At 35.4% G+C, this 25,905-nt stretch overlaps 1 protein-coding gene across 3 annotated transcripts in view; it reads right to left on the reverse strand.

Moving 5' to 3' along the window:
• Positions 1–2,252: 2,252 nt before the first annotated feature.
• IPO11 (importin 11) overlaps positions 2,253–25,905 on the reverse strand; it is an 87,756-nt gene continuing 64,103 nt past the window's right edge. The window contains exons 30-33 of one of the 3 annotated variants that reach the window (XM_069881120.1): positions 12,227–12,322; positions 8,797–8,881; positions 5,214–5,255; positions 2,253–2,566 (exon numbers count right to left, since the gene is read on the reverse strand). In XM_069881120.1, the coding sequence (XP_069737221.1) occupies positions 2,402–2,566; positions 5,214–5,255; positions 8,797–8,881; positions 12,227–12,322 (388 nt within the window). In that variant the 3' untranslated portion in view covers positions 2,253–2,401. Of the gene's footprint in view, positions 2,567–5,213; positions 5,256–8,796; positions 8,882–12,226; positions 12,323–19,914; positions 20,048–25,905 lie in introns of those variants that run through there. The other 2 variants (XM_069881121.1, XM_069881122.1) reach the window with 2 other exon arrangements.

A 25,905-nucleotide genomic window follows, 5' to 3' on the forward strand; every position in this document is an offset into this window, starting at 1 on the left:
TCTCAGTACTATAGTACTGCAGAGCACAGACAAAAACTTGTTTTGCAGTGTGCTGACAGTGGCTGTCATAGTGGCTGGTGCTAATTGTTTTCATTTATAGTCCAAACCTTGGAGTATAATCTTCCAAGATGAAAACCTAGACTCCTAGTGATAAATTTAAGTTGTTCCTTAACGCATATGAAAATGAATACATACACTTATTCAGAGATATTACTCAGAAAGTTAATCACAATGCTATCATGCCATTATTAGCCAAAAGTATGTCCATCATGCCTGACAGAGTATGTACCAACATTAGTTACCAGGCACTAAAATAAACTGCAGTTAACACTTCACCACGTGAGGTAACGGGGACTGGAATATCTTGGAGAATGACGCAGGCAGGCAGATCTGGCTCAGCTGCACACAGCCACGTCGATAAGTGCGGCCTGACTGCAAGATGCTGCACAGGGAGCTTGGAGGTTCAGCCATGCAGCAGTAATGCGCAGAGCAGCCTTTTGATCAGGGCTGGACTACAGTCGGTACCCTCTGAAACATCAGCAAGCACCATGCAGTGCTCTGAGGAAGTGATTTTTAACAAATAGTGACAGAGAAGTATTCTTCTTGACCTGAGTTTTTTCGTGCACCATACAGTTGCGCTGCTCAGGGTGAAAGTGAGCCAAGTCAACTAGAGCTGTGCTAGTTTTAAATAGAGCCAAAAGCTGAGAGTCTCTGCAGCCTTACTATGCAACAAATGCAATTTCAGTCAAACCCTGCTATGTGCTGGTAAATGCTGTTCCCAGCCAAAAGGGACCATAAGAACACTGAATCCCCTCCCTTGCAAGTATCAATTAGTCAAAACTAAATTGTGAGAACTGATGTTGGTGGATGATTGAGGAAATGACATGCAGGTAACATACTAATTGCGACCATTCTTCTCTCAAATCTTCCTACATAGAAGTAAAAAGCAGGAAGCAATGAGTTTTCAAATGATTTATGCAGACAGATGCTGGCAGTTGGGTGCAGGCGAGGTTTTGCGTTCAGAAGTGTGAGTACCCCAGAAGCCTCTGCTCCTGAAGCCAAAGAAGGAGGAGGGAAGAACAGCAAGGCTTCCTCTGCAATAACAAGGAAGGTTTTACAAACAATTACTCCCCAAAGCGTCAGTAAAGAAAATACATAAGATTTTTAAAAGCATCTGGTTATCCAATAAGATTATGGGAAGCAAGTAGTTGTTTTTAAATAGCTAATCCCTTCTGAAAAAAAAAAAAGTCCTAATAGCTTAATCATCCCTTAGACAAGCAAACAAAGTTCACTTCAGCTTTGAAGGTGGAAGATCAGAGCTTAAAAAGAAAATCTCAAAAAGTAAAAAAGCCTTCTCCCCACTCCCACCCACAAGGTACAAAAGACAATAGAAAGGAACAGCTTTACCCTGTCATTGCTGCAGCTGTCCAGGTAACTACTAAATAATTAGAAGTTAAAGTGAGTATCAACTTTGCAAATAATTACTTCAGTTTTGATCATCTGGGCTTGAACTTTTCAGTAGAAATTACGAAACATTCTGATGGTATGCCTTTGATGCAAATAAAGCAAGGAATTGAGGTACTGAACTACAGAAATTTTAAGTAGTCCAGGTACAGCCAAGAACTACTTGGAATCAATTACTCCTCTAACTCTGATGAGTTTCTCTGTGTTATGAAACCTGTAAGTGAGAAAGAAGAAACTCAAGAAAGCAAGAATTTTTTCATAATAGAAATAAACTGTTGATAAAAATCAAAACCCGTATCTTCAGATTGAGGTATACATTGTTATTCTCTAACAGCTCCTCAATTGCAATTTTACTGTAGCAATTGAAGTTTCTTTTTCTCTGAGACAATTCAAATGGAATTACCTTTCTCTCATGAAGGAATATTCCTGCTCACAGTCTTAGTGCTTTCCTAACTCTTCGTGCTTCTGTGGTTGAAAGTACAGTTATGAAATGGCAATAGGACGGGAAGGAAGTTATAGGTATACAATATTAAGACAAGCAGCTACTGATACTGAATTATACTGCTGGATTAATAGAAACTTCTCATAAATTTATATGACTAAGTTCCTTCAGATCTCTCAGTTCATGACGTAGCGTTGTGAACCAAAAAAACCAATACTGGTAACTGTGGTACAAAACCATGGTACTCTCTAAGACAGCATATACCATGTTAAGAATCACGGAAGTGTTACTTTGTTGATAAAACCCTAAGTACATTATTAAAAAATAACATAAAGCATTACCCAAGTTAGTTTAATAGCAACAATTTGTTTTTTATTTTCTTAACACAAGTTATTTTCAGGTTTCAGTAGGCTCTTCCATACGAGAAGGAAGGCTGGAGTTCTTTCCAATTTTTTGAAAGGAGAATTAGACATACAAAATCTTGTTTCCTCTTGGTTAGAAGCCTTGTAAAAATTCCTGTAGCTGCGCAACTACTTCTGTATCGACAGTTTCCATAAGCGCTTGAAAACCTTGTTCTCCCAGTAATTCCTGCTGTGCCTTTAGCTTCTCATAGATGAACTGCTGCAATGACACAGTGTGTACAGGGTCCTTCAGTGCAAGCTGTGAAAACATGTGAGAGAAAAATATATAATAATGCACTAAAAACACTGGCTTGCTCATCTTTTTTGTAACTTAGCTCTAAAAAAGAAATCTTCTGCTTTTCTTTATACTTAATTGAGAAATGAGGAAAAACTCCTGTAAAGCAAACATCAAATTTATTATTATCAAAAGCAAATATCAGTTTAGAACTACTGGAAATAGTGGGATAGTCCCAAACAATGGACTCAGTTTGCTATGAGATAAAAAAACTTCAAAGCTGCTTTGTTAATTACTGCCTAATGAGCTTCCCCTAACTCCCAAAACCCACATCAGATGTTACTATGACAAGCATTTTAGAGATGGCATGAAGTACGGTCAGTTATATCTTGTTAGTAAAAAAAAAAAAAAAGAAGTTGAAAGAACTTAGATTATATGACAAACAACAGCTAAAATAAACCATTCATATGCATAAAGAACACTTCTTCAGTAGTAGTAACTACAAAACCTCATCAGTCCAGGTGGTTTATGCGATAATCTTTCGGGAGGAACAAGAATATTTGTCACTCTTTTTTATATGTTAACTGCTTTGCTTGTTAACAAAAGCAAGAAGACATAAATGAAGGGGCTGTGTTGACAGGGGACCTAGTCAATATCAGAAGGTGTGAGCGGGCTAAGGGTACAGTAAGTAATGCAGCATTTCTTCCTCAGTCCACCAGGTTGGATGGAAGCGGGCAGGAGGTGGGGACACCTAGAGTTTGCAGCATCATAAAGAAGTAGGATGTTGAGATAAACAGGAAATTACTGCAGGCTCATGAAACATTCATCTTAGTGTCAAAACCAAGCAACACTACTTAAGTTGGAAGGTCAAGAAACTAAATATAATGCTGGAAGTCAAGTAAGAGGACACTTCTGAGATCATAATATCCTGCTACACTGTTCTTTCCGAAGAAATAAGGCATATTAAACTTGCTTAGCTGCTCTTTTGGCATGACACAAAAACCCTTCTCCTTGAATTTTAATACAGAGAGGGAGGCATTAAACTTTAAGATTATTTGCTTATTTATTAAGCAAAAAATTTTGCTTATTTATTAAGCAAATAGGGAAATACTGATTGAAACAGCCACATAAATGTAAGGCAAAGAAAGGTATTGTAATTACCACCAAAGAGAAGTTAGTCTTATTTCTTATAAACAATTCCAGTGAAAATGCTAGCTGCTTTTCAGCCTCCTCCATCAATACTTGCAAGCGTTTTTTTTTGTTGTTATGGTCATCTCACCTTTCATATCACAAACCTCTTAATCATTCCCTCAGTATTCCTAATATTGGCTTCTTAGCCTTCAAAACCTTCACCATTTTCTATTATCCAGGTACTTTGCATTTCAAAGGTAAGATAGGATCTTTTTATTACTTATTCCTAATATTTCAGTCTGTTGAAAAGGGAAGTAATTGCAATAATAGTTTAGTATACTGCAATAATTCTTCTCAGTAAAAGTAATCTGGTCTCTAGAATATAAGCAGACGTTTCAAACTGAAATTCAAAACTTCTATGCCTACTGTAATCAAGATTTTCTGAGGTTAGTAGTATTCTTTTTCATAACAACATTAATGCAATCCACAGAGTAAAAGAAGACTGTCTTGCCAAGCAAAGAATCTAGCAGATTAAACAATCAGCTGCAGTCTTAACTGAGTAAGCAAGCAAAATAGTAAGTTTGGAAGCACTGTTCTTTGTTCACTGTATTTTCATTATGAGAAAATTAAAATAGTATCAGGTTTACAAGAAGGCGCATAATATGTTTTCAGATTATTCTATTTGCTTTTCAGAAAAAACAGTGGCTACTTAGTCTGTAAACACTAAGCCAGGGACCATATTTTTCAATATAAGTATGTACGCTGAGGTACTAGGTGCATGGCCAGAGGATTTTAATTGAAATGTTTCTGATTCTGGTAAGACCAAAACACACTTATTTTCCAGTTTAAAAAAAAAAAAAAAAAAAAAAATCCTAGAAAATTCCAACAGCTTCTTAGTCAAAACAGCCACAGACAGGAAACAAAAGTTTGGCAAGGAAATACACATTATTGAAATGTGCTTTTAGAGCTGCTCAGTGAAAACCTGATTTGACTAGGTTTTGCATACAGTTACTTTACAAATTGATCCTGAAACCGGACACAGTGCTTACCTTGGGGCAGGACAGAACAAAATAATCTTTCAACTCATTGGTTGTAAACAGCAGTTTGAATCACAAAAGCAGTACAAAGGGTTTATGGAACAACCACTTCCCATTCCTCCAAACTCTGCTTGCCAGAGCAATGGCATTTTGTGGGATTATCAGTTGTTTGAACCAGTATCTGTTAGCTGAATCTCTTTTCTTACCATCTTTAGACAACGCTAAAGTAAAACATCACACTGTTTTTAATAGGCAACTCTAGATCATTGTTTTAGTACAGAAAAATGTAATTATTACAAGCCAGATATAATAACACAAGCCCATGGAGCGACACTGAAATGCAAGTAAAGTCTAATTAAACTAAAAAAAAAAAGCATTTGTGATAACTGAATTAAACTGTTGCAAAGATTTTCAGAACTTGAGAGATTCTCTTCAGTTTAAGTATAGATACTTTGATACTAAGAGGGAGCAAGAATGCTGGACAGCAAATTATACATATTTACCTTGATGGTTAGTATCTGGTGACTGTGATGCTCTGGGATAGACTGTAAAAATAATTTAAGGACGGAATGTATCCTTTACTTTAGCAGCGATTATAAAATCAAATCAGACAATAAGAAAGGCTTCTAATATGACAGCTTTTTAGCAGATCTCATTTGGACTGATATTAGATTTGTGGTAATTTGTAGATTAAATGTATAAGGAGAAATTATACCCCAAACAATGAAAAGTATTACTTTTAGTAAACTTCATTATCACATAAAACTTGACCATTTGGCTGTAACTAATTGTAACTCATTTATTTATTTTCCTAGAGATATAATATCACAATTCATCTAGTTTCTTCCCATACTAAGGGAAAATAAGAAAAGCTCCTAAGCCTTCTATATTTACATATAGACATTATTCTAAAACATGTACCAGCATTGATAATTCAAGTTTAAATTAGACAGATTTTTATTTGAAAATACTTCCTTTTTCCTCTCCACAAGTTCAAACAAAGAGTTGGAAGAGTTTAACTCTCTTTTTGAAGAATGACACTGGAGTTCTTTAAAACATACATTAAGGGCACATAAAAACAAGTTACCTGAGGTCTATACACTATGTGTAATGCAAGCTCATGAATCACTCTTCGCTTATTTACACTGTCCTCGATATATCTGCAGTGAGACTAAAATATAGCACTAGCTGGAAATGTCAATTACATAAAATAACCATAAACTTAAAAGGCACTGTTTTAGCTAAAACTCACTTCAGTAATTATGAGTTAAGCATAATAAATAAAGAAGTACCAATAAGAGGATAAAGGGATAGATCAAAGAAAAATACCTAGATTCTTCCCAAACATCAGGAAGCGATACTTAATGTGGATCCCACCAGTTTATCTTTTTTTTTCATATTAATGGCATGAAAAGCTGCAAAGTATTTTTATCTTGACAGACAGAATCCCACTTATCTTTTCATTATTGTTTTATGAGGTTTAAACCCTAAGCCCCAGTGCAAACTGCCAATTCAGTAATGGAATATATAAGAAGGTAGAAATGTCTTGTAGGAATGAAGTGGGATAGGAGATTAGAAACTTTTTAAAACAAACCACATATTCCCTTTAGGTTGTTCTTTATTTTCCTTTTCTCATTTCAAATATTTGTTCCCACTGTTATTTCAGTATCTGCTGCTGGAGTTGTTCTATATGTGACATAAACTGAGCGTGAGTGCTGATGCTCCCACAGAAAGGAAGAAATTTCCAGCAGAGGTGGTTAGGAATGGGCCCAGGTAACGCTTTATTTTTAATCCAGTTTTTCAAATAAAATGCTAGCTGTGTTTTCAAAGCAATGATTAACAGTTCTGATTATTATTCAACACTTCTACTAGTGACCTACCCAAATGAGCTGTATCATTTTGAAATTAACAGCCGTGAGAAGAGGCAAGTCTCAATTACTGCACCATCCACAAAAATTTGTAATGAGCAGTTTTGGCTGGGATTCAGGATTAATTTATAGCGAGTGTTCATAACTATGAGAGTTTACTTAAACTCTTGTGAGAAATTGCATAGAAAAGAAAAAGAATACAGTGAATATTGAATTTGCTGAAAAAAGACAGTATGGAAGGCTCAAGTCTGAAATATCAGAAATAATTGACTAAATAGGGGAATAAGAAAAGTGAAATAGCTATTCTTAAAAAAGAGGACTGAAAGGAGAAAAAGGATTTTTGTAGTGCTTAGGAATCCAGACAACACAGTACCAGTGGAAATAATTACACCTAGATATTATGAGATCCGAAAGGAAAATGAGGCTTTGATGTCCATGTGTGACAGTTTATTGCGTGCAAACCTTCCAAAGAAACAAAGTGAACATTGAAGACTAGTTGAGAAACAAGCAATTCTGTAAAGATGAAATGGAAAGTGACATGTAAGTGAAGATATATTTCCCATTTAAATCAAAATGTGCATTGTCATGTACTTATCAGTTCTGCTTCCTCCTTTCCAAGGCACAGCCATTTATCTTTATTTAAACAGCCATGGACTTTAGATTGCATGTGACCCTCAGAACAGTTCCCTCATTATGACTGTGTTCATAAACACTGTACTGGTTACGTTGCACCATTTAAAAGGGAAAAATTACACAGGTCACAAACAAATATGCCCCGCTTTTGATTTTAACTGATATATCTGCATTGAGGGTAGTCGACAGCAAATCTAACAAGTCTAAATTCCTAAATACATATCAAAACTATTAAACAATAACTGAAAATTTAAAAGAAATCCTGCAAAAGAATTTTCTTATTAAAACTTTAGCCAGAGAGAAATACAGTTTGAGCATACTCAAAAAACCTAACAATATTAAAAGTACTTTAGATGTAAATTCACTTTCATTTTTTAAATCTTATTTACAAATTAAATGTATCCCTCCCCCATTGATAAACAGATGTACCAATCCCAATTGATAAAGATACATACATACCTGTATGTATGTCAGAGATTATCCAAAAATCACTAAACACTATCATTCTGCAACAAACATCTAAAATTTAATTTAAGTCTTCAAGCTGGAAGGAAATTTAACCAAACTTAGCAGAATATAAAGATTCCTTTAAAAGTAACTAAATGATAGATGTAATACATTTTTAAGGACTATGGAAAATAGTATTTCTGTGTTTTATTTAGAACTGAAATTACAAGACACTAGGAATTTCTCATACGGTATTAGTAACAGAAGAAGAATAAGCAAGAGTTTTTGCATAATTTTCCTTTTTTTAAAGAGGAACTACATATTGATTAGTACTTAAAAGAAAACCCTACTAACAAACTAAAAGGATCCAGGTGGCTTGGAAAATATCTCCAAACTGAAAACTAACAAAAGCCATCCAAACTCTTTTCCATTGCTAAAATAAAAAGTAAAGTACTAAAGGGCTGTCCACAAGTATTCTTTTGGATATATGTAGCTCACCCAATTCCATATTTTGCAACTAGTCAATGCCAAGCAGTTCAGACTATTGTACTCCACAGCATTTGTACAGTGCAGTTTTCTGTGTGAAGAACCAGTTTCCCTCAACTCTTACAAAAATAAGTTAAATTATGAAACATTCACAGATTAGATTGGACAAAACCTGCACAATTTCATGGTACCTAATCCAGACATCTTCACCTAAATTGATGCTCCTTATTAAGGATTCTTGACAGTAAGAAAAGGTTCTGTGCAAGCACATGGATCAGTAGCTGTTCAGGTAAAACATATAATCCACTATGATAAAGATTGTTCTAAATATAAGGAATTTGACCTGCCATAACAGCTCAGTAAGCTTTAGCTCCATGTGTTTCTCAATAAACCCTTTTTGAAGTATCTCTAGTATTACAATGTCCGGATTTTGCGAACAGATGATGTTTATTTTGGCAACATTTTTCAAGAATCACAAGGAAAGTAGAAGCATAAGTGTAGTGGGTGCAAAGTTTGTCATCAAAGCATTTTTCTTTTTTGATTCATTTTCCAAGAACAATAAATGAATCAAATTCAAAAGCAAAGGATTTTAGTCTGATAGAAGTGAATCACATAATCAGTTCTATAATTGAATAACAGATCTAAAACCTACCAATTTTTTCCTTTTGTCTTGTTCTGTAGGAGGTTCCTCATCTTCTGTAACTTTGGGCTCTTCAAAATGAGTTATCAACATGCAGCTAAGAATGGGAATAAGAATAGTTTTAACATACATTATCATTAGCAACTATTTTTAAACACTTTTAAAAACACAGGACAAATATGAGGGAGTTTGATGAAAGTCAGGCAATCTGTGAGCAAGTCAGTTTTTCTGCAAACAGTGAATTTAAAGAAGCCTGAATCCATGTACTCATGTAACAGTCTCAGATATCGTCCATATTTTAGAGCAAGTTCTGGCTTAAAAATGCATTTCTGCATATAGAAAACAGACTATGTGGGTTTCAAAAAATTAAAGTATAAAATCCTACTGTTTTTAATTAAGACTTCCCAGTCTTTCCAAGGAAGTACTATACAAGCGCTCTGCATTTTACCAACACGTAAATCAGTGATGCATATAAAAAAAAATAGCAAAGCTTTCCCATTGCACTCATGTTTTCCTGTGGGATCTTTAACAAGAGGAACTGAAAACTAATATGGTCCCTGCTATTGGTTCTATACACTAAAATAATCAAGACAGTGAACATAACATTTCCAGTGGACAGCAACTAGTTAGACTCCGCAGTCATTTATTTAAAAAGCTTTTTCTAGGCAGGTAAAGCCGTTTAAAATTTTTATTTTTGTTTTTCTCCACCCTCAACTGATAGGTACCAATACACACAAGCAACAGACACATTTTAACTATTATTTTTGTAGTAAGCATAAAACCAGAAAATATGAAAAAATCATCTTTCTTCTCTTGAAACAGAATTTATAAAGAAATTGATGAAAGCAATCCTATAGCAAAAATGCTTTCCATTCACTTTACCTTCTCTGAATTGGAAGAATAAACAAACATTCCACAATTTTAAATTTTTTTCCCTAGAAAATCTGCTTTTTAAAACCAGGATTTAAAAATCACTCAGGTGACAACAACCTGCATTAGGTATGTTTTATGGCAAGGAGAATACAAAAAACCACATTACAAAGCACCAAGACGCACGCTATTGCTCACTTCCAGCCCTGTACTACTGTGCATCTTTAATATCTCCATTCCACTAAAAGGTGAAATGTTGAATAACTTGTTTTAAAATTAGTAAACTTAAAAAAGGTTGTAATTTTATGTGAAAATGCTCTGATTTACTCTGTTTATATATTGGTTTCTGCTAACATGTGTTTATAGCCGCATGGAATGCTTGCAGTAGGGTCAAATGGCACCACAGGGGCCATTTCCAGCCAAGGGATTAGCTTTTCAAAATAACAGCAAATCTCATGTATCCTGTCCTCATAAATGGCATGACTTCTTGCAACTCACTTTATTGAGGATAAAGGAGAAGAAATTATGTCAATTGCCAAAACATACAAGATTGAATGAACCTTTTCAGACTTTGATAAATTTTAAGATACCACAAAAACTAATTAAAAAAAACTAGGAGAGGAGTGAATTAAAAAAAAGGGAAGATGGCAAAACTGGAAAAACATGTATATTTTGACACAAGACTAGAGCAATAGAATGCACTCCTTTCCAGAAAATTTGAGGTCTTTAAAGTTTTCTTTTAGTTATCATTACAATGCAAAATGCCGATGCAAGGAAACCCAGATAAGTGTAATCCCTTTGTATTCTAACACAGGGCAGCCTGTAATACTTTTCAAAACCTGATAAAAATTCCATCTAAGAACCGGTGAGACTTTTATATCTGCATTTGCATTTGGAAAGGCTCTTCCAAAATCTCATTGCTCTAACTACAACAGTTTTTTCAGATTTCCAGTTTAAACATATTTAAGCTAACAATGTATTTTAATTTGTACCATTATCCCAGTGTATGTTTATACCCTCTTTGTCCTTTAGTGGCTGCAGTTCTATATTGCTTCAGCCTTGATCTTCCTATGTTAAACATGCATGTAGTTTCAGTCTCTACGCTAATGAGATATTACATAATCAGTGAAATACACAGCTTTGTTTCTGAACTAATTCAGGCTTAAGTCATTCTTCTTCAACCTGATGAGCCAAAATAGCGCACACAACTCCAGATCAGTGCTCTCACTTCATTTACTTTCACATGACATTGGAATGTATAACACAAATCTCAAACTTTCAAACAGCCTATTCAGTACCTGTCAACAGAAATACATCCTTGGTTCAGCATCTACATTTTCTAAAGCAAAACACAACGTCCAGAGTTTGGAAAAGTACAGAGACAAGTTCTGCAAGTCTTCCAGCTTAAAATATAAAATTAAATAGGACGAAGTTTTATTTACTTCTCTTTTTAACAAGTACTGGCAAAGCAACACATTTAGAAACAGAAGGGACTCTAACATTGTCTCCAATAGTAAAAGGAAGACAGTGTCAAAGCACATTCCAGACTTTGGAGTCATACCTTCTATATAGAGAGTTAGGGGAAGAAGAAAAAAATTTACTTTTGCAACCAATTCTTGCAGTTAGGCTCAGCAGGAGTGCAGACCATTCTCAGCACATACTTGTGTGCATATCAGCTGTTTCAGGTGGACAAAAACTTTAATAGATTGCATGCAGGCTGTTCTGTACCAGCTGGCTTCAGCAAACTTCCCCTTAAGCAATTAATTAATTAGTTCAGATGTTCTACCACCAGGTAATTACCTGAAAGTTAGAAAATGTTTGATTCCTAGCATCCAGTAAATACTGTTATTAGAACACAGCGTCTGTAAAGACACCTTGCAGAGCATCCATTTTTAATGTCTTACAACTCTCCATCCCTCTAAAACTGTGCCATGATTAAGGAGAAAAAACAATATTAAACCCTCTGTCCTAAAAAAACCCTATAATTCAGGGGTTTTTTTACTTTTCCATCATTGATGAAATGAAATACCAGTAACCTGTGAGTCAGCAGGAGGGGAGTGAGTGTGATGCTGTGTAGCAGTGTACTCTGAGAGGAACAACTAAATGGGGAAAATGGTCCTTGTGGGATAAGTTTTCAAGTTCTCCAGGCTGTGAAGTACTGTTCACTAGGTTCACTCAATGAGGCTGAGGCACTTAAACTCCAGATGTCACACTCAAAGGCTCTGAGCCACCACCCTGTCAACAAACAAGCTCATTGGATTGTAACTTTAGATGTAATAGTCAAGAGAGCAAAAAACCAAATTAAGCATATGAACACTTCAAGACATCATTTAGTAGATAACTTAATGAACAATACAGATTTATACTGACTGCCATTTTAAACCCTCCCTCCCCTCCTTAAATTTACTTTTTCTTAGGATCAAAATTTCCTTCTGAAACATTCACTCTTGTGAAAACAGGACTCTTAAGAGCATGACTTAAGTGACCTACAGATTGTTCCAATCAAAACATTATAAGTAAAACAGTACTGCTACTGTTAAATCCACAAAAATAAATTAGATTTTCCACTTACTCTTTGTACGTTCCGGTTTCAGGATCTTCAGACATAACATCATGCAGCCCTTCCACTGAAATGTTGATGATACCACAAAATTTATCTTGGACAGCACTGGAAAAGAACAAAATTTATCTTGGATGACATTGGAGAAGAACAGGAAAGTGACTTAGCTAAAGGAACTAAACAGGAAATTTGCTCAGTAACTGTAGAGCACACTTACTAGGCAGTATTTTCATTACTTACTGCTTAGCTAAGCAGGCTATTAAGCAGATAAATTATTTTTTAATTACACAAAGGCTTAAAAAATGTGCAAGAAATATTATTCTTGCAGAAAATAAAACTTCACATGCCACTGCTGAAAACTTAGAAATAATTGCAAATGAAATAAAAGGAAAACTACGCTAGCACAGGACTCAAGAAGTGAGTGGTGAGGGCACGGTCCTGCAAGGAAAGGAGTCAGAGTCTTGGCGTCTGTTCTAAACACATCAAGACATTTTCTCCCATTACTATTCAATGCAAAATCTACACACGAACCCTTAATCGCAAAGGGCAGTTTCTAAAAACAGAACACTATACTGTTGTTTTCTCTGTTTTGCTTATGAGTATTTCTTCGCCCTCCTAAGCAGCCAAATGACTCCCCATAGAAGGTAAAAAATAACTGCTCACTTCTGCAGGAACACCATTTTTCTGACCACAGAGAGAAAAGTGGGATAGGATCTCTCTGCTTAAACACAGGCACCTCCTGCCATTTGAAATATGAGGCTATTTAAGACAACTGCAAAGGGCTAGCAAGTATCATTCAAGACTTTAAATAGGTAAGCACCTTTCCCCAGCATGAGCTTAGGGCCATATTGAATATCCCAGACAACGCCCGAAATGACACTGAACATCTGCGTTTAGACGCTTGCCCTTGCCTTGAGAATTAATGGTCCTGTGGGATTAGGGCACAGAATCATAATCTCCCCATGATGGAAAATGCAGGTGCCACCACCTCCTAGTTAATGGAAAGCAGCTGTGATTGCTGTTTCCACTGAATTTCCTGCTACTGTATGTCTACTGTTGGAGATGTGCTATTGCAGGACTTCTTCAGTGCATGTGAACTACTCTGCAAACCACACAAAAGGAAAGACATACTGCAAGTGAAAAAACATTCATCTCAAGCAAAAATAGCAGCTACAAGCAGCAAAGAAACAGAAACAGCCTAACTGATGATGGTAAACCTCAACTTTCCTCCTAGGACGGCCATTGATCTAAGTATTTTATTACTCCCTGTTCGGAATTTTTTTCCTAAAGATGCTACTGCTGTCTAGTAGGGATAAGTACACATGTTCTACATGTGTGTAAAGGTACCGAATACAAAGTTCATGTATTGTAGATTCATCCTGTATGTTTTAACATAAACTAATCTATTTCATAATACTCTTCCACTCCCTTTTCTTATTGGGACAAATACATGAAGAAAAAAAAAGGAAAAACTGTAGCTCTATGTACATTCATCATTACATTTGAATAACTTTGTCAGATATATAACAAAATTCCACAAATATGACAAAGAGACCTTACATAGAGATGACTGCTTTGGAAAAATGTGTATCAAATTATAATAGTAAGCATATAAAATATTTCTTTAAAATTTGTTTTATAAGATTATGATTCAATTCACAATCATTTTGTTTCCAAAGGATTACCTTTGCTCCTTTTTTATTCACCTACTGTTGAATGCCAGGATCTGAACTGTATTTTGTATAACAAAACGTAACACTTGCAAATTCCACAAAATGAAAAATGACACAATTTTCATTCAGTCTGGCCTATTTTTACTATCATTGTCAAGTATGTATTTCAAAAGACTTTCTCCCTGGCAAAAAGCTTCCCCATCTCATTCAGAACAGCAAAGTTTTATACACTGTGAGACTCAGTCTCTGTGGGTTTCTGCAAGCAGAAAGCAAACAGACTACCAACCACACATCACCACTGAGAAAATGCTTAACAGACTGCGGAATGAGCCCCTAGAGACAAAGCAAATTTCTTCACTCTAGTCAGAGGTTCCTACCCAGCACAACTCCCATTAAAGCCCTTTTGCCTCATAGTTTTTTAGAAACATGAAAATGCCATTAATGTTGTTAATATTTTCCAACATGAGAAAGGAAACAGACATCCTCAGCTTCACAGTAACAGAGGACACGGGGCATTCAACCAAGAACAAACACAAACGCTCTGCATCCTGGACAAGTAAACTATGCCCTGTATGCATGCTATATTTAATTAATAATACAGGTTGCTATCCATTATCTAGTAGTTATACTTCTTCCTTCCAAGCTTCATGAAGTATCCTTAACTGCCACAGAATTTTTTTATAGGGAAGGAGCAGCAAGGTGTTTGACCCAGTGAAGGCATAGCCTTTTCATCATCTCCAGGGCTAATTACGGTTAACCTATTCAGGGTGGATACTTTGATTATCCAACAGGTAAATAAATAGTGTATGTATGGTGGTCATTAACATTATGGGTTTTTTTCCAAGCTTTCAGATTGATAGTTGGAGCACACAGGGAGGCCCATTTCCATAACTTGTCTTTCCAAGGAGATGCAGTACGTCCAGAAGAAACGAAGGATAGTAGTTGGAGGCCAAAAATATTGTTCTTGATAGTTAGCTCCAACGCACACAGAGAAATCATTAATTTCTCTACTTGGAGAAAGTATTTTTACTTTATAGCATAAATAAGGAATGATATTTTACTACTTTCTTCAGTAAAAGAGAAAATCCATGGTAATTTTTCTTTTTTGAGGAAAGCAAAGCTAAAAAATGCAGAAGGCCTTTCAAAATGGAGTAACTGTTGACTGCAGCTTTCAGTAAAGATAATACCTTCTCTTCCTCCCCCCCTTCTTCCCTTTATGAAGTTTATTCCTACCATACACTCATTGAAATGTTTTCCAATTATGGAATCATTAAACAATGCAACTATTTTTAGAACACAAGACACATGCTGGTGAAAGATAAAGACACTACAGATTCATTGTGCTTTGGAAAAAAGAAACCTTATTTAAAGTTCAGTAGTAATATAAATGCATCACTAATCTAAACCTCTCCAGAACCAGGTTCAATGATACAATTAGCACACATTAACATTATTTTTTATTACAAACATTTTTTATTTCAAAAGAAGCTTTTATGCTGTCTTTAAATAAAATTCACCTTGCCTATAATGAAAATAAAATGTAGCAAACAGCAGCTTGTACTAGAATAATCTCAAACCCATTATTTAAGGTTTGCATAATTTGTCAGATCAAAGAATAAAAGCTTTGCAAAGGAAAAAAACAGACCACATCTGTTCTGAAAAAAGTAATAATACTTTTTCCTCACTCAGCTGTCTATCCAACATACTTATCCTGCAGTTTTGTGCAAAAATTCAGAATTTGGATTTCAACTACATATGTAACGTATGTATGCATGTGTGTAATACATATGTAAATAAATCTTTATCACCAGCTTAATAAAGCATATATAATGATAAATTTTTCAGGGGTGTTAAATAAAATGGTCCCCATATCTCCTATGCATCTTCCTCATCCTTTTCAGAAAGAGAGGGAAAACACTGCACGGGGAAACCCACTTTTTTAGAGATTAAAAGGAAGAGAAATTATTTTCTGCTTTTCTACATTCATCAGGATGATGCAATAAAAAAAAAAGGGAAAAGCTTAATTTTGTATCTTTATTAGTGTACAGAATATTTGAGATTAACTACTTCTCCATTCTTATATCATTACCCAAGGAAAGAGGTGGACTAGGACAAGTGGAGATTATTTTGCACATACTATGAGCAGTGTACATGATTGTCCACACATTCTCCCACCACCTACTCCACCTTAGGAGCTGCACAGTGCTAAGCAGCCCCTAGAACAGTAATGTAGCAGCTAAACCAACATTTCCAGGGAGTCCTATAGCTGGCTCTAAGCCCGACAACCATAAGAGCAGACTCAAACAAGTCTTCTAATATATTCAGAAATGATTTTAATAGTTAGCCATGAACCACACGTGTACATGAAAGGATCTCTTTCTCAGTGCGAACATTTAAACACAAAAGCTGTCAACTACAAAAGAAAATTATTTCTCCCACAACTGCATCACAAATCTCTCAATTCTTTGCTAGTCTTATCTGAATTGTCGGCAAGCTGGGTATTAGAGGATGACTCCACTCCCACAGATGTCTTCCAACTGCTCCAACTCCCTGTTTGCACAATTGGCTCTGGCAGCATGGGTTTCCTTTCACGCTCCTTCACTACAGATGGTAAGACTCAGACCTGGCAAACAACTCCTCCAGCAGCTTGTCGGTGGAAAGGACACACCTTCAGAGGGAACATCTTGTACCCTTCTGTAGAGAGCAGCTGTGGAAATTAAAGCCTAAACTGCTAGAGCTCTCCCCTATCAGATTCCTTTGAAAACTAGGTTTGCTCAGTCTCAAACTTCGCTCGCTCCCCAAACTCCTCTCTAACAAACGCACAGTAGCATATCTAGCAATGAAAACTTGATTAACCCAGCTTGCCCTGAATTGGGAAAGGCACCAGTCTCCAGGCTGGATCCTGGAACAGCAACATACTTCTACACAACTTAAATCAACTCCATGGAGTACAGATTATTAAAATGCTGTTTTCCATTTTTCCTTGAGCAAAATTATGTAACTGTAAATTGTACTGCTTATAAAGCAAATGGTTGAAGTATCTAGGGCATGGCCCAAGAAGGCAAAAAACATCTAAAAAGTATGCCCCATTTAGCTAGCTGAAAATTTTACAAGATTAGATTAGTTGGAACATTTTTTATGACTTTTTCCTGAACAGAGTTTGAATTACTGGAGTAACAATGAGAAAAAAAAATAACAGAAATTGACATTGAAAATCAAGCTACAACACACTAGAAAGTTTCACAATAACGTAAAAGGAAAAACTTTAAACAAATGTAGACTATATAGTAAAAAAATATCCATCTTTTTAAGACAAATCCTAAAATTAGGTCTTCACTAAGAAAAGGTACTTGGACCTCACACTTCCAAATATACAGTAGAATTACGCATTTAAAGTGGAGTATATGTCTTTATTTATATTTCTCTATGCAAAATCTCTCTCAAACTATTACTATATAGATCTTTTATTGACAATAACTAACCACCTCTGTTACCCTAGACACAATAAATTTGGTCATTTTTTCAACCCAAAAGAAACTTAGCTTCCCTGTTAACTCCAGTCTGAGGTATTATCATGAAATGAGGACACTAACAAAAAATTCATTTTAATACATTCATTAAGCAGACTGAACATGCAACCTTGTATATTAAAATGTCGTAAGTAGGAATAAAATTTGTATAATTTTATTTTCTTTTTCTTGAGAGTTCAAACATGCTAGATGTAAATATACTCACTTTCTTTTCCACAGTGATGATTAATAGAGGCAGAGTAGAAACAGTATTACAATAAATAAATGAAGCATTGCACTTTTTAAATCCCCACAGATTTCCTGGCTCCATGATCCTGCTAAAAAATGATGTTCTGCTTGCTTCAAGCTAGTTATGGAATTTCTATAGAAAATTAAACCATAAAATACTGCATAATAAAAAAAAATATGTGTACTTTATACTGCAGATATACTACAGTTACAGGTGAAAGATTCCTACAACAGAGAGTACAATATACCTACCCATGCTCAATTTAAATGATATCTAATAAACATCAATACTTAAAAGCATTCAGGAAGCAAATTATGATGCAGAATGCAAATTACACTCTTTTACACAATTCAACTGGTTCATTTTAATAAGTGAAGGTATTTGAGAAAATTGAGTTCTTGATTTCTTGATATTTCAGATCACAATAATGGTAACATCAAATCAAATGAGAGAAATTACAGTGATGAATGTTCAAACAATATGACCTGTGCCTGACTTTCAGATGCTGTTCGCTTGATCAGCCTAATTTGGTCCAGTTCTGAATGCCTCATTGAATTCTGAGTTAGAGACTGCACTGGGTCAGTTATGTTGTACCTGCCAGGCTGATAAAACCCATAATATTCTATTCTTTTTTCCCCCGAGTTTTCCAACACCTTTAGCTTCTGCCTAAACTGAACAATTTTACAGATTAAGAACAGGATCACTGCACAAGACAGAATGAAAAATGCTAGTAAAATGTCAAAAGCCTGACTCAGCTTTTCAACCTGTTGTGTACAAAACAGGGATGTTTTTAATGATACAGGAGCAGTATCCGTTGGAAATAACCCTTTTTCTTCTATGGTTCTGTTAACAGGTATAATCTGTACTGGTATTTGCACTGGTAATGTTGATAATACTGTAGTTGCCTGTGACGGAATTTCAGCAGCGTTTTCTTCAGAGTGCAATGGGTTAGCAGACGTAGCTGTAGTTCCTTCCCAGAAAGCAGCGTATTTTGTTTCTGCACTGACAAACTGTTCAAATTGTTCAAACGCGTGGTGCTTGTTTGCCTTATGCCATGCCATCAGCAAAGTAGTAGCACGGTGACGGACACTTACAGATCCTAGATTCCAGGCTGTTTCTGGGCTGGCAGTAGGACTACTGCAGTTTGCAAACTGAGTCCACTTAATGTAATGCAGAGGTCTGCCATGCACACTCGGGGGATTCTGACAATGAATTTTTACAGAAATAGGAGACAACACTAGCCAATTAAGTAACCCAAGCATTTTGCAGCTGCAGTTCCAAGGATTATAATTTACCTGTAGGTGAGTTAAAGACACTAAGGGCTTGAGCACTTCAGGCCGTAACTCTGCAATATTATTGAATGCTAAACTTAGTATTTTAAGTGACTGTCCCATTTTTTCAAAGGTACCATCACCAATACTTGTTATTTTATTTCTGTCTAGCTGCAGATATGTTAAGTTGTTCAAAAAAGTAAAAGTGCTAGAATTTAGATTTTCTAAATCATTGTAACTTAAGATTAACTGGCTAAGGTTGTTTAATCCAAAAAATCCATTTACAGCAATACATTTCAGCTTTACACTTTTTAAAGACAGATATCCAAGCTTGTTAAGTCCTTTAAATGCAAAAGGATGTATTGATCCAATGGGATTGTGAGACAAAGAGAGTCTTTCAAGATTTCTGAGCTTTCCAATAGCATTCGATGGTACGAGTGTTAAGTTGTTACCTTCAAGGTACAAATATGCAAGGTTTTCAAGATGACAAAATGCTGAATCTGATATCCGTGAAATCTTATTATTGGCTAGGTTAAGTGTCTGGAGATTTATCATTCCCAAAAAAGTCCCACTTCCAAGGACACTAAGACGATTTCTTTGAAGTGTTAAATATCTAACAGAAAGGAGATCACTAAATAATCCTCTGGGAAGAAATGCTATTTGATTATTCTGAAGGTATAAACAATGAAGATTGGAAAGACCTTCAAAGATTCCTGGATCCAGGCGTTTAATGTTATTGTTATTTAGATGCAAGTAGCACAGTTTGGGGAGTCCCACAAAAGCTTTTGGGTGTACATACAAAATACTAGAGTTGTCCATATAGAGCGCAGCAAGATTCTGAAGGCCTCTTAGTTCATTTGGAGTGACATGCGTTATATTATTGCCACTGAGGTACATAATAATCGTAGTTTTTGGAAAGTTCCATGGAACACTTGAAAGCCCTGAATTACGACAGCTAACTTGTCTCCCTGTACAGAACTGGCAAGCAGCTGGGCAGCCAAGAGCCTCCTTCTGGAGCAGCAACAAAAGAAAACACTTGAGGATATACAGGAATCCTCCCGGGCAGGGTGGAGAACTTCGCAGACCACACATATCCCTGTCTTTGGCCTTCTCAATCATCTCTGACTTAGCTAGTAAAGATAAAAAGAAATTTATAAATATTTTTAAATCAAAAGTTTAAGGATTCTATGTGTACTGTCTTTAAAATATAAGCATTGCTTTCAAGATTGGTGTTTTACATATTGTCCTTTCATGCCAAATAAGCAGAATAAAAATTAGTAAGTGTTTAAACTATACTGAAAAATTTTCAAAATAAATGAACAATGAAGCAAATGTACTGTCAACCTAGTCAGAAAATATTTAACCGGTTGCAGCATAAAAGCAACTAAGCTGCCAAAATAACAGCTTCTAGTAAATTAAAAATATTGTTTATTAACTATTTATTATAGTTAAGAATGACTAGGAAATGTTTCAACAGCATCTACGCAGAAAAGCCAACTGGAAACAAGTTTCCTCTCATTGGCATCTCATCTATAATTTGAATTTTACTTTTATAAAGCTGAGTTTCATTCAAAATAAATAAAACAATTCCTTACCCCAAATCTGAAGTTCACCATTTCTGTTATTTTGCTGTTTTGCTATTAAGTTACAAGCTGACTGACTATACTCATTTATGAAATCTTTGTAAAGGCAGTCTTGCCGCATACTAGAGCTCTCACATTTTGTACTAGGATTTGCAGGAAACTAAGAAAGAAGTGGTTAAAGTCAGGTTTCCATGGATACAGGAAACCCTGGGACAGGAAGCCATTTTATCTGTGCTTCAGAAGTATTGTTGGAAAGGAAATCTCTATGATTTGTTTCTAGAAAACCAAGAACTGTCTTAATTTCTAACTGTTGCTGGTTTAGGGTTTTTTTTTTGAACTACTGTTTTTAATTAGCAGAGTTCAAAAGAGTTTTATCTAAGTTAGTTATAACTTACAAATATGTATACTTTATTCTGAAACAGTACTATTGCATTATCTTTAAATCCATTTTGAAGGTTTTATTATATCAACAGCAACACTCACACTGCTCTCTGTCTGCAGAGCCAAATTACTGCCACCACACACACACATTCGGACTGTCCAGTGGCACAGCAGAGAGGGAGAAGACGGGGTGGAGAGGGCAGAGCCCCAGTGCCTCCTCCTTCATCTCCAGCAAGGCACTCCCTGCCTATCATCCCAAGGAAGCCCAGGAAGTCTTAGCCCATGCTGTATACTTGTTATTTCAGACATGATCCAGGCACCTTAAGTCTCACTCTAGGACACTTTTTTAAAGCCAACTTATCCACAGAGGACTACGTATTCTGACAGTCACACCCTTGGTCCGTGGCTTTCATTTCCTGCAGTGTCGCTTGTGCAGATTAACACTTAGTGTAAACGTGTGCTATAAAAAACCTCCTCTCTTAAGTACTAGAGATTTCATCCTCAGCTTATCCACCACGGGGACTAAATACCTGCAAAGTTCACTTACATCACAGGGGTAAAGGAGAAACAATAAAATGAGATTGTAACTTAGAGATTAAGCCTACAAATAGCAATGTAGCAAAAAAATTGCAATTTACAGTGTAACAAGACCTTCCCTTCAGCAAAAGGATGATGACAAAGCCCATCAGTAGTTATAGCCAAGGAAGAGACACAAATCAAGTCACTTCAGCCACAATGATCTCACCTAAGAAGCAGCTCATATAAGGAGCAAAATATCATACAAATATCTTTCTCCCTTATAATCCAAGACGAAATGCATGAAGCACATGAGCAAAGGAAGCAGAATAGACAAGGACATGCTTTTGAAGAGGTTTTCTTCCAAATTCTGCCAAAAGAAACTTAACACTCAGGAGTTTTCAAAACTTGGTTTTGATCATATATAACTGGCTTATGTTTGAAATCCGTAAAACACTCAATATCAAGAGAGATACTCCTTTAATTTTTCAACTTGAGCTGGCTATAGTTACCTACATGAAGGGAAACATTAGGGGGAAAAAAAAAAAGACAACTAATGACCTTCAATTCTGTAAGAGTCAGTAACTCTTGCAATATCTAGTCTAAAGAAAAAAATCAGCAGGACCAGTAAAACTAGTCCATGAGCTACTTCAGACAAAGCCCGCATCCGTTACAATCCAGAACTTAGACTGCATTTCGTTCTTTTTTTTCCTCAGACCATTATACCAATAGGAAATCCAATTGTTCTTTAGATCTAACTATTTATTTTCACATTTTAACTTTCTACAGTATTTGACATAATTGTTGATGTAAAGGAAAGTAAAATAAACTGGCAAATCTTTAGCTTAGAGAGAAAACATTGTATAGTGTTGAAAAGTTACCAGAACGATTAGTTAAGTATCCCAGATACAGAGGAGTGAACAGTAATTAAAAAAGATTACCCAGGTAAAATACAGTCAGGTGAGGGGAGTAACAGCGATTAACCAAAAATGAAAAGGCACTTCAAATATGAAACTACCTCCTACCTAAGTTTCAAAACTTACAGTCTATTTACATCAATATTTACTTAGGTAAAGAAATAATTAAAAATATTTCTTCCAGTATGTGCCATATGAAACAACCCCAACAGAGCTAAAAGAAACAAGTCCCAATCTGAAAAGGAGGCTTACAAGCAAATGTTAATAGATCTCCCTTTTTGGAAAATGCCAGAATTAACATATTCAGCTAAAGGAATTGCTGAAGGTTCATGGGAGATCAGATAGCATGGAAATTTAGAAAAAACAGTGGAGTGGAGGCCAGATAAATGAAAGCTGATGCCTGGTAAGTTGCTGAATGTCTCTGTGGTCTTATATTAAAAGTACCTTATTAATGTTTATAAAAATTTTGCTTGAACCCTGGCTGACAGTGTGGTTCGAATACACGACTGTTCATTCAGATTCTCAGATTCCACGTACAAAATGAGGAAGAAAAATCACAGTTCAGGTCACGGCTACTTTCAAATTGTACCAGGAAATCTGAAGAAAGTTCTGTTTTGCACTTTCTAAATACAGCACCTGGAAGCCTGCAGACCCAATTGGACGGTAATTTCCTGGTATTGCTTCATTAACAGTCCGTACTGTTAAAGTAGCTGAAAGCAGTATGTGTTAAGAATAGGTAAAATAACATGCCACACAACTGATACAGTTTATGGGAGAAATGTAAAAAAAACAAACAAAAAAACCACTTATAACTTGGATCAGCATCTCTCAGGCTGGCTTATAATTAATAAAATTCATTACTAGTTGAAAACTGTAAGGAAAGCACTTCCACAGGACCCTTCCCAAACATTTCTTTCAAACAAGACTAGGCATCTACAATAGTGGAGTATTTTATTCACTGCAAGTTTTGTCCCACCATGATAGAAATACCAGGTTTACATGTGAACACAGCTTCACATGGCACAGAAAATTATTTTTCAATTCTGAAGTTAATTTTGTCTTAATGTGCTAACACTGATAAAGCTACCATTCCTTTTTAACATATTAAAATCTAGTTCAACAATGTCAGTACAAGCATAAAGCCTGTGCAACAGTAATTTGCCAAATTCTGCATAAAATGATAGGTTGAAGTAATTGAAAGAGCATATACACACTGCACTAAAGTACAGCCTTTCCAAATCACCTCTATTTTCTCACTAGTCCATGTCACATTAAAGTCAATATAATTCTGCTTATGAATACCATCTAGCATGAAAATAGCCATCCAATTCCAACTTATGTGTAGTAGAAAAGCATGCAACAAGTTAAAAAACAGGTTTTAAACTTACCCATCTTTAAAATGTATTAAAACCAATTTTTAAAGAGAAATTTCATCCTCATTCTCACTACAAAATCATACGAAAGCTCACAAAACAGAGGAAAACCAATTTTTAGCACTGCAGTTATTTTTTTTGAGCTTATAAGAGTGAAACTATCTGTTACTGTCCCACTGTGTATTTAAAAAGTACCTCCTCTGCAGGTCTTTCTCCCTTGTGCTTTTACTTTCCACAGATGGGTTACAACATAACTCCTTGTTTTGTTTTTGAATACCTACCACCTTCTGCCCCCATAATTCTTCAGATGTGACTGTAATTCAGGGTAATTCAGCTACTAACCTACTGCTTGGGTAGCGTATACATTAACATTTAGCCTCATTTCACCCTCCTACCTCCAGTAATAACTGATGTGGACACCTTATTAATGTTACCTTACTAGACCTCAAAACCCTTTTCCTTTCTTCTCATTATCATCCAGATTATCTGAAAATTTCTAATTATCTCAAATTTTGCTGATTCCTCTTGTATTTCCTCTTCCTACCTAAGTGAAAAAATCTTGATTTACTGCTTCAGTTACTGAAAATTTCTCAATTCTACAGAGTACTATTCCACTCTCACAAAAGAAACAGTGGCAGTTACAAAGAGGAGATGTAGGTACAGAAATTGTAATACCAAATTAATAACCCAGTAAAGACATTCCTGCTTAATAAATCCACAGTACTAAATATTCGTATACGTAAACACACGTCTATTTCAAAATGATCAAACTTTCTTTGCAACTTTTTTCACTTTTTGTCCTTGGCATTTACTATTTATGATTAAATTATCAAGCAGGTTTTGCAACATGCTTAGAGGCAGTAAGAAATTACAACTGTGGAACTATTTTTCCCATTGAGGATAAGAAAATAAACCTCTCTTCTACAAATCTTATGTCTTAGTGTGCAGAATAGACTAGTATAGACTATTTCATTTGGAAGGGACCTACAACAATCATCTAGTCCAAATAACTGACTGCTTCAGGGCTGGCCAAAAGCACATTGTTAAGGGCATTTCCAAATGCATCTAACACTGACAGGCCTGGGGCACTGACCACCTCTCTAGGAAACTTGTTCCAGGATTTGAACAGCCTCTCAGTAAATAAATGCTTCCTACTCTAGTAAAGCAATATGACAGAAAGCTCTTACGAAACTAAGAACTCACTGAGAAATTATTAAAGTAAATTTCTCAGCTAGCAGAAAATTATTGCACCAATGAACTACATTGGTCATGCAAACTAACAAAATAAACAGTCTTCCATGGAGTGAGCAGTAAGTCTGAACAAAACAATAACAGTAAAACAGTTGGCCATCATTTAAATCCACAGATGTGATATGCCGAGAATTATTATATTTATAGCTTTAGCCTTTGCTATTCACTGCAATATTTAGTAAATGTTGATAGAACTATAAAAGCAATAAGAAATGTACTAAATGTGAATGTAATTCAAACCAAAAGGTTTAAAGAACTCCAAGCAAAGTAATTTTCCAAATTTCAACTGGAAAAAATAATTCACCTTCTAGGAACTGATTCAAAACTGAATCCAATTGTACAGCTTTCAGCAGCACACAGCCTGCTAGTGTAGGGAACAGAATGGGCATGCACTTGCCATTAGCAACCGATACCTTCTAAAAATTTTATAAAAAGAGAAAGAATAAACAATTAGTGCATTTTCTGAAAATTACTGCAGAGAATACCCACATGCCAAACACATCAGCTACTTCTTCCTTAAAAATACATACATACTTTACACTGGATATTTCCTTAATATCAAAGCCCAATATTTTGTTTTAAACCTTTACTTTCTGATTATTTGAATATGAAACATTAATTTTTAAGACAATACTTATTTGCAGAAATTCTTGTAGTGACATGTATTCTGTTGCTAACAACTTCTTGTATCTTTCAATAGTCTGGCACTGTTAACAAAAATCACCAAAAATCTCAGCTACTCTCAGTCTCAAATTTCACAGCACATAGGGCAAAGAGATAAGCAGGTGTACCGAAATCATATAGTATAAACTTAGGTGGAAAACAAGCTACAAATCAGTATTAATTTTTTTTCAACTTTCTTACAATCTTGAGAATTTTGCATTTTTTTAACAATAAGCTATAGTTTAGTCACTGCTTATTCAGTAACTAATTTGCAAACATGTAAGCTGCACATTACAAAGGGCAA

Source organism: Phaenicophaeus curvirostris, chromosome Z (assembly GCF_032191515.1).
Source record: "Phaenicophaeus curvirostris isolate KB17595 chromosome Z, BPBGC_Pcur_1.0, whole genome shotgun sequence".
NCBI classification, from domain to species: Eukaryota; Metazoa; Chordata; class Aves; order Cuculiformes; family Cuculidae; genus Phaenicophaeus; species Phaenicophaeus curvirostris.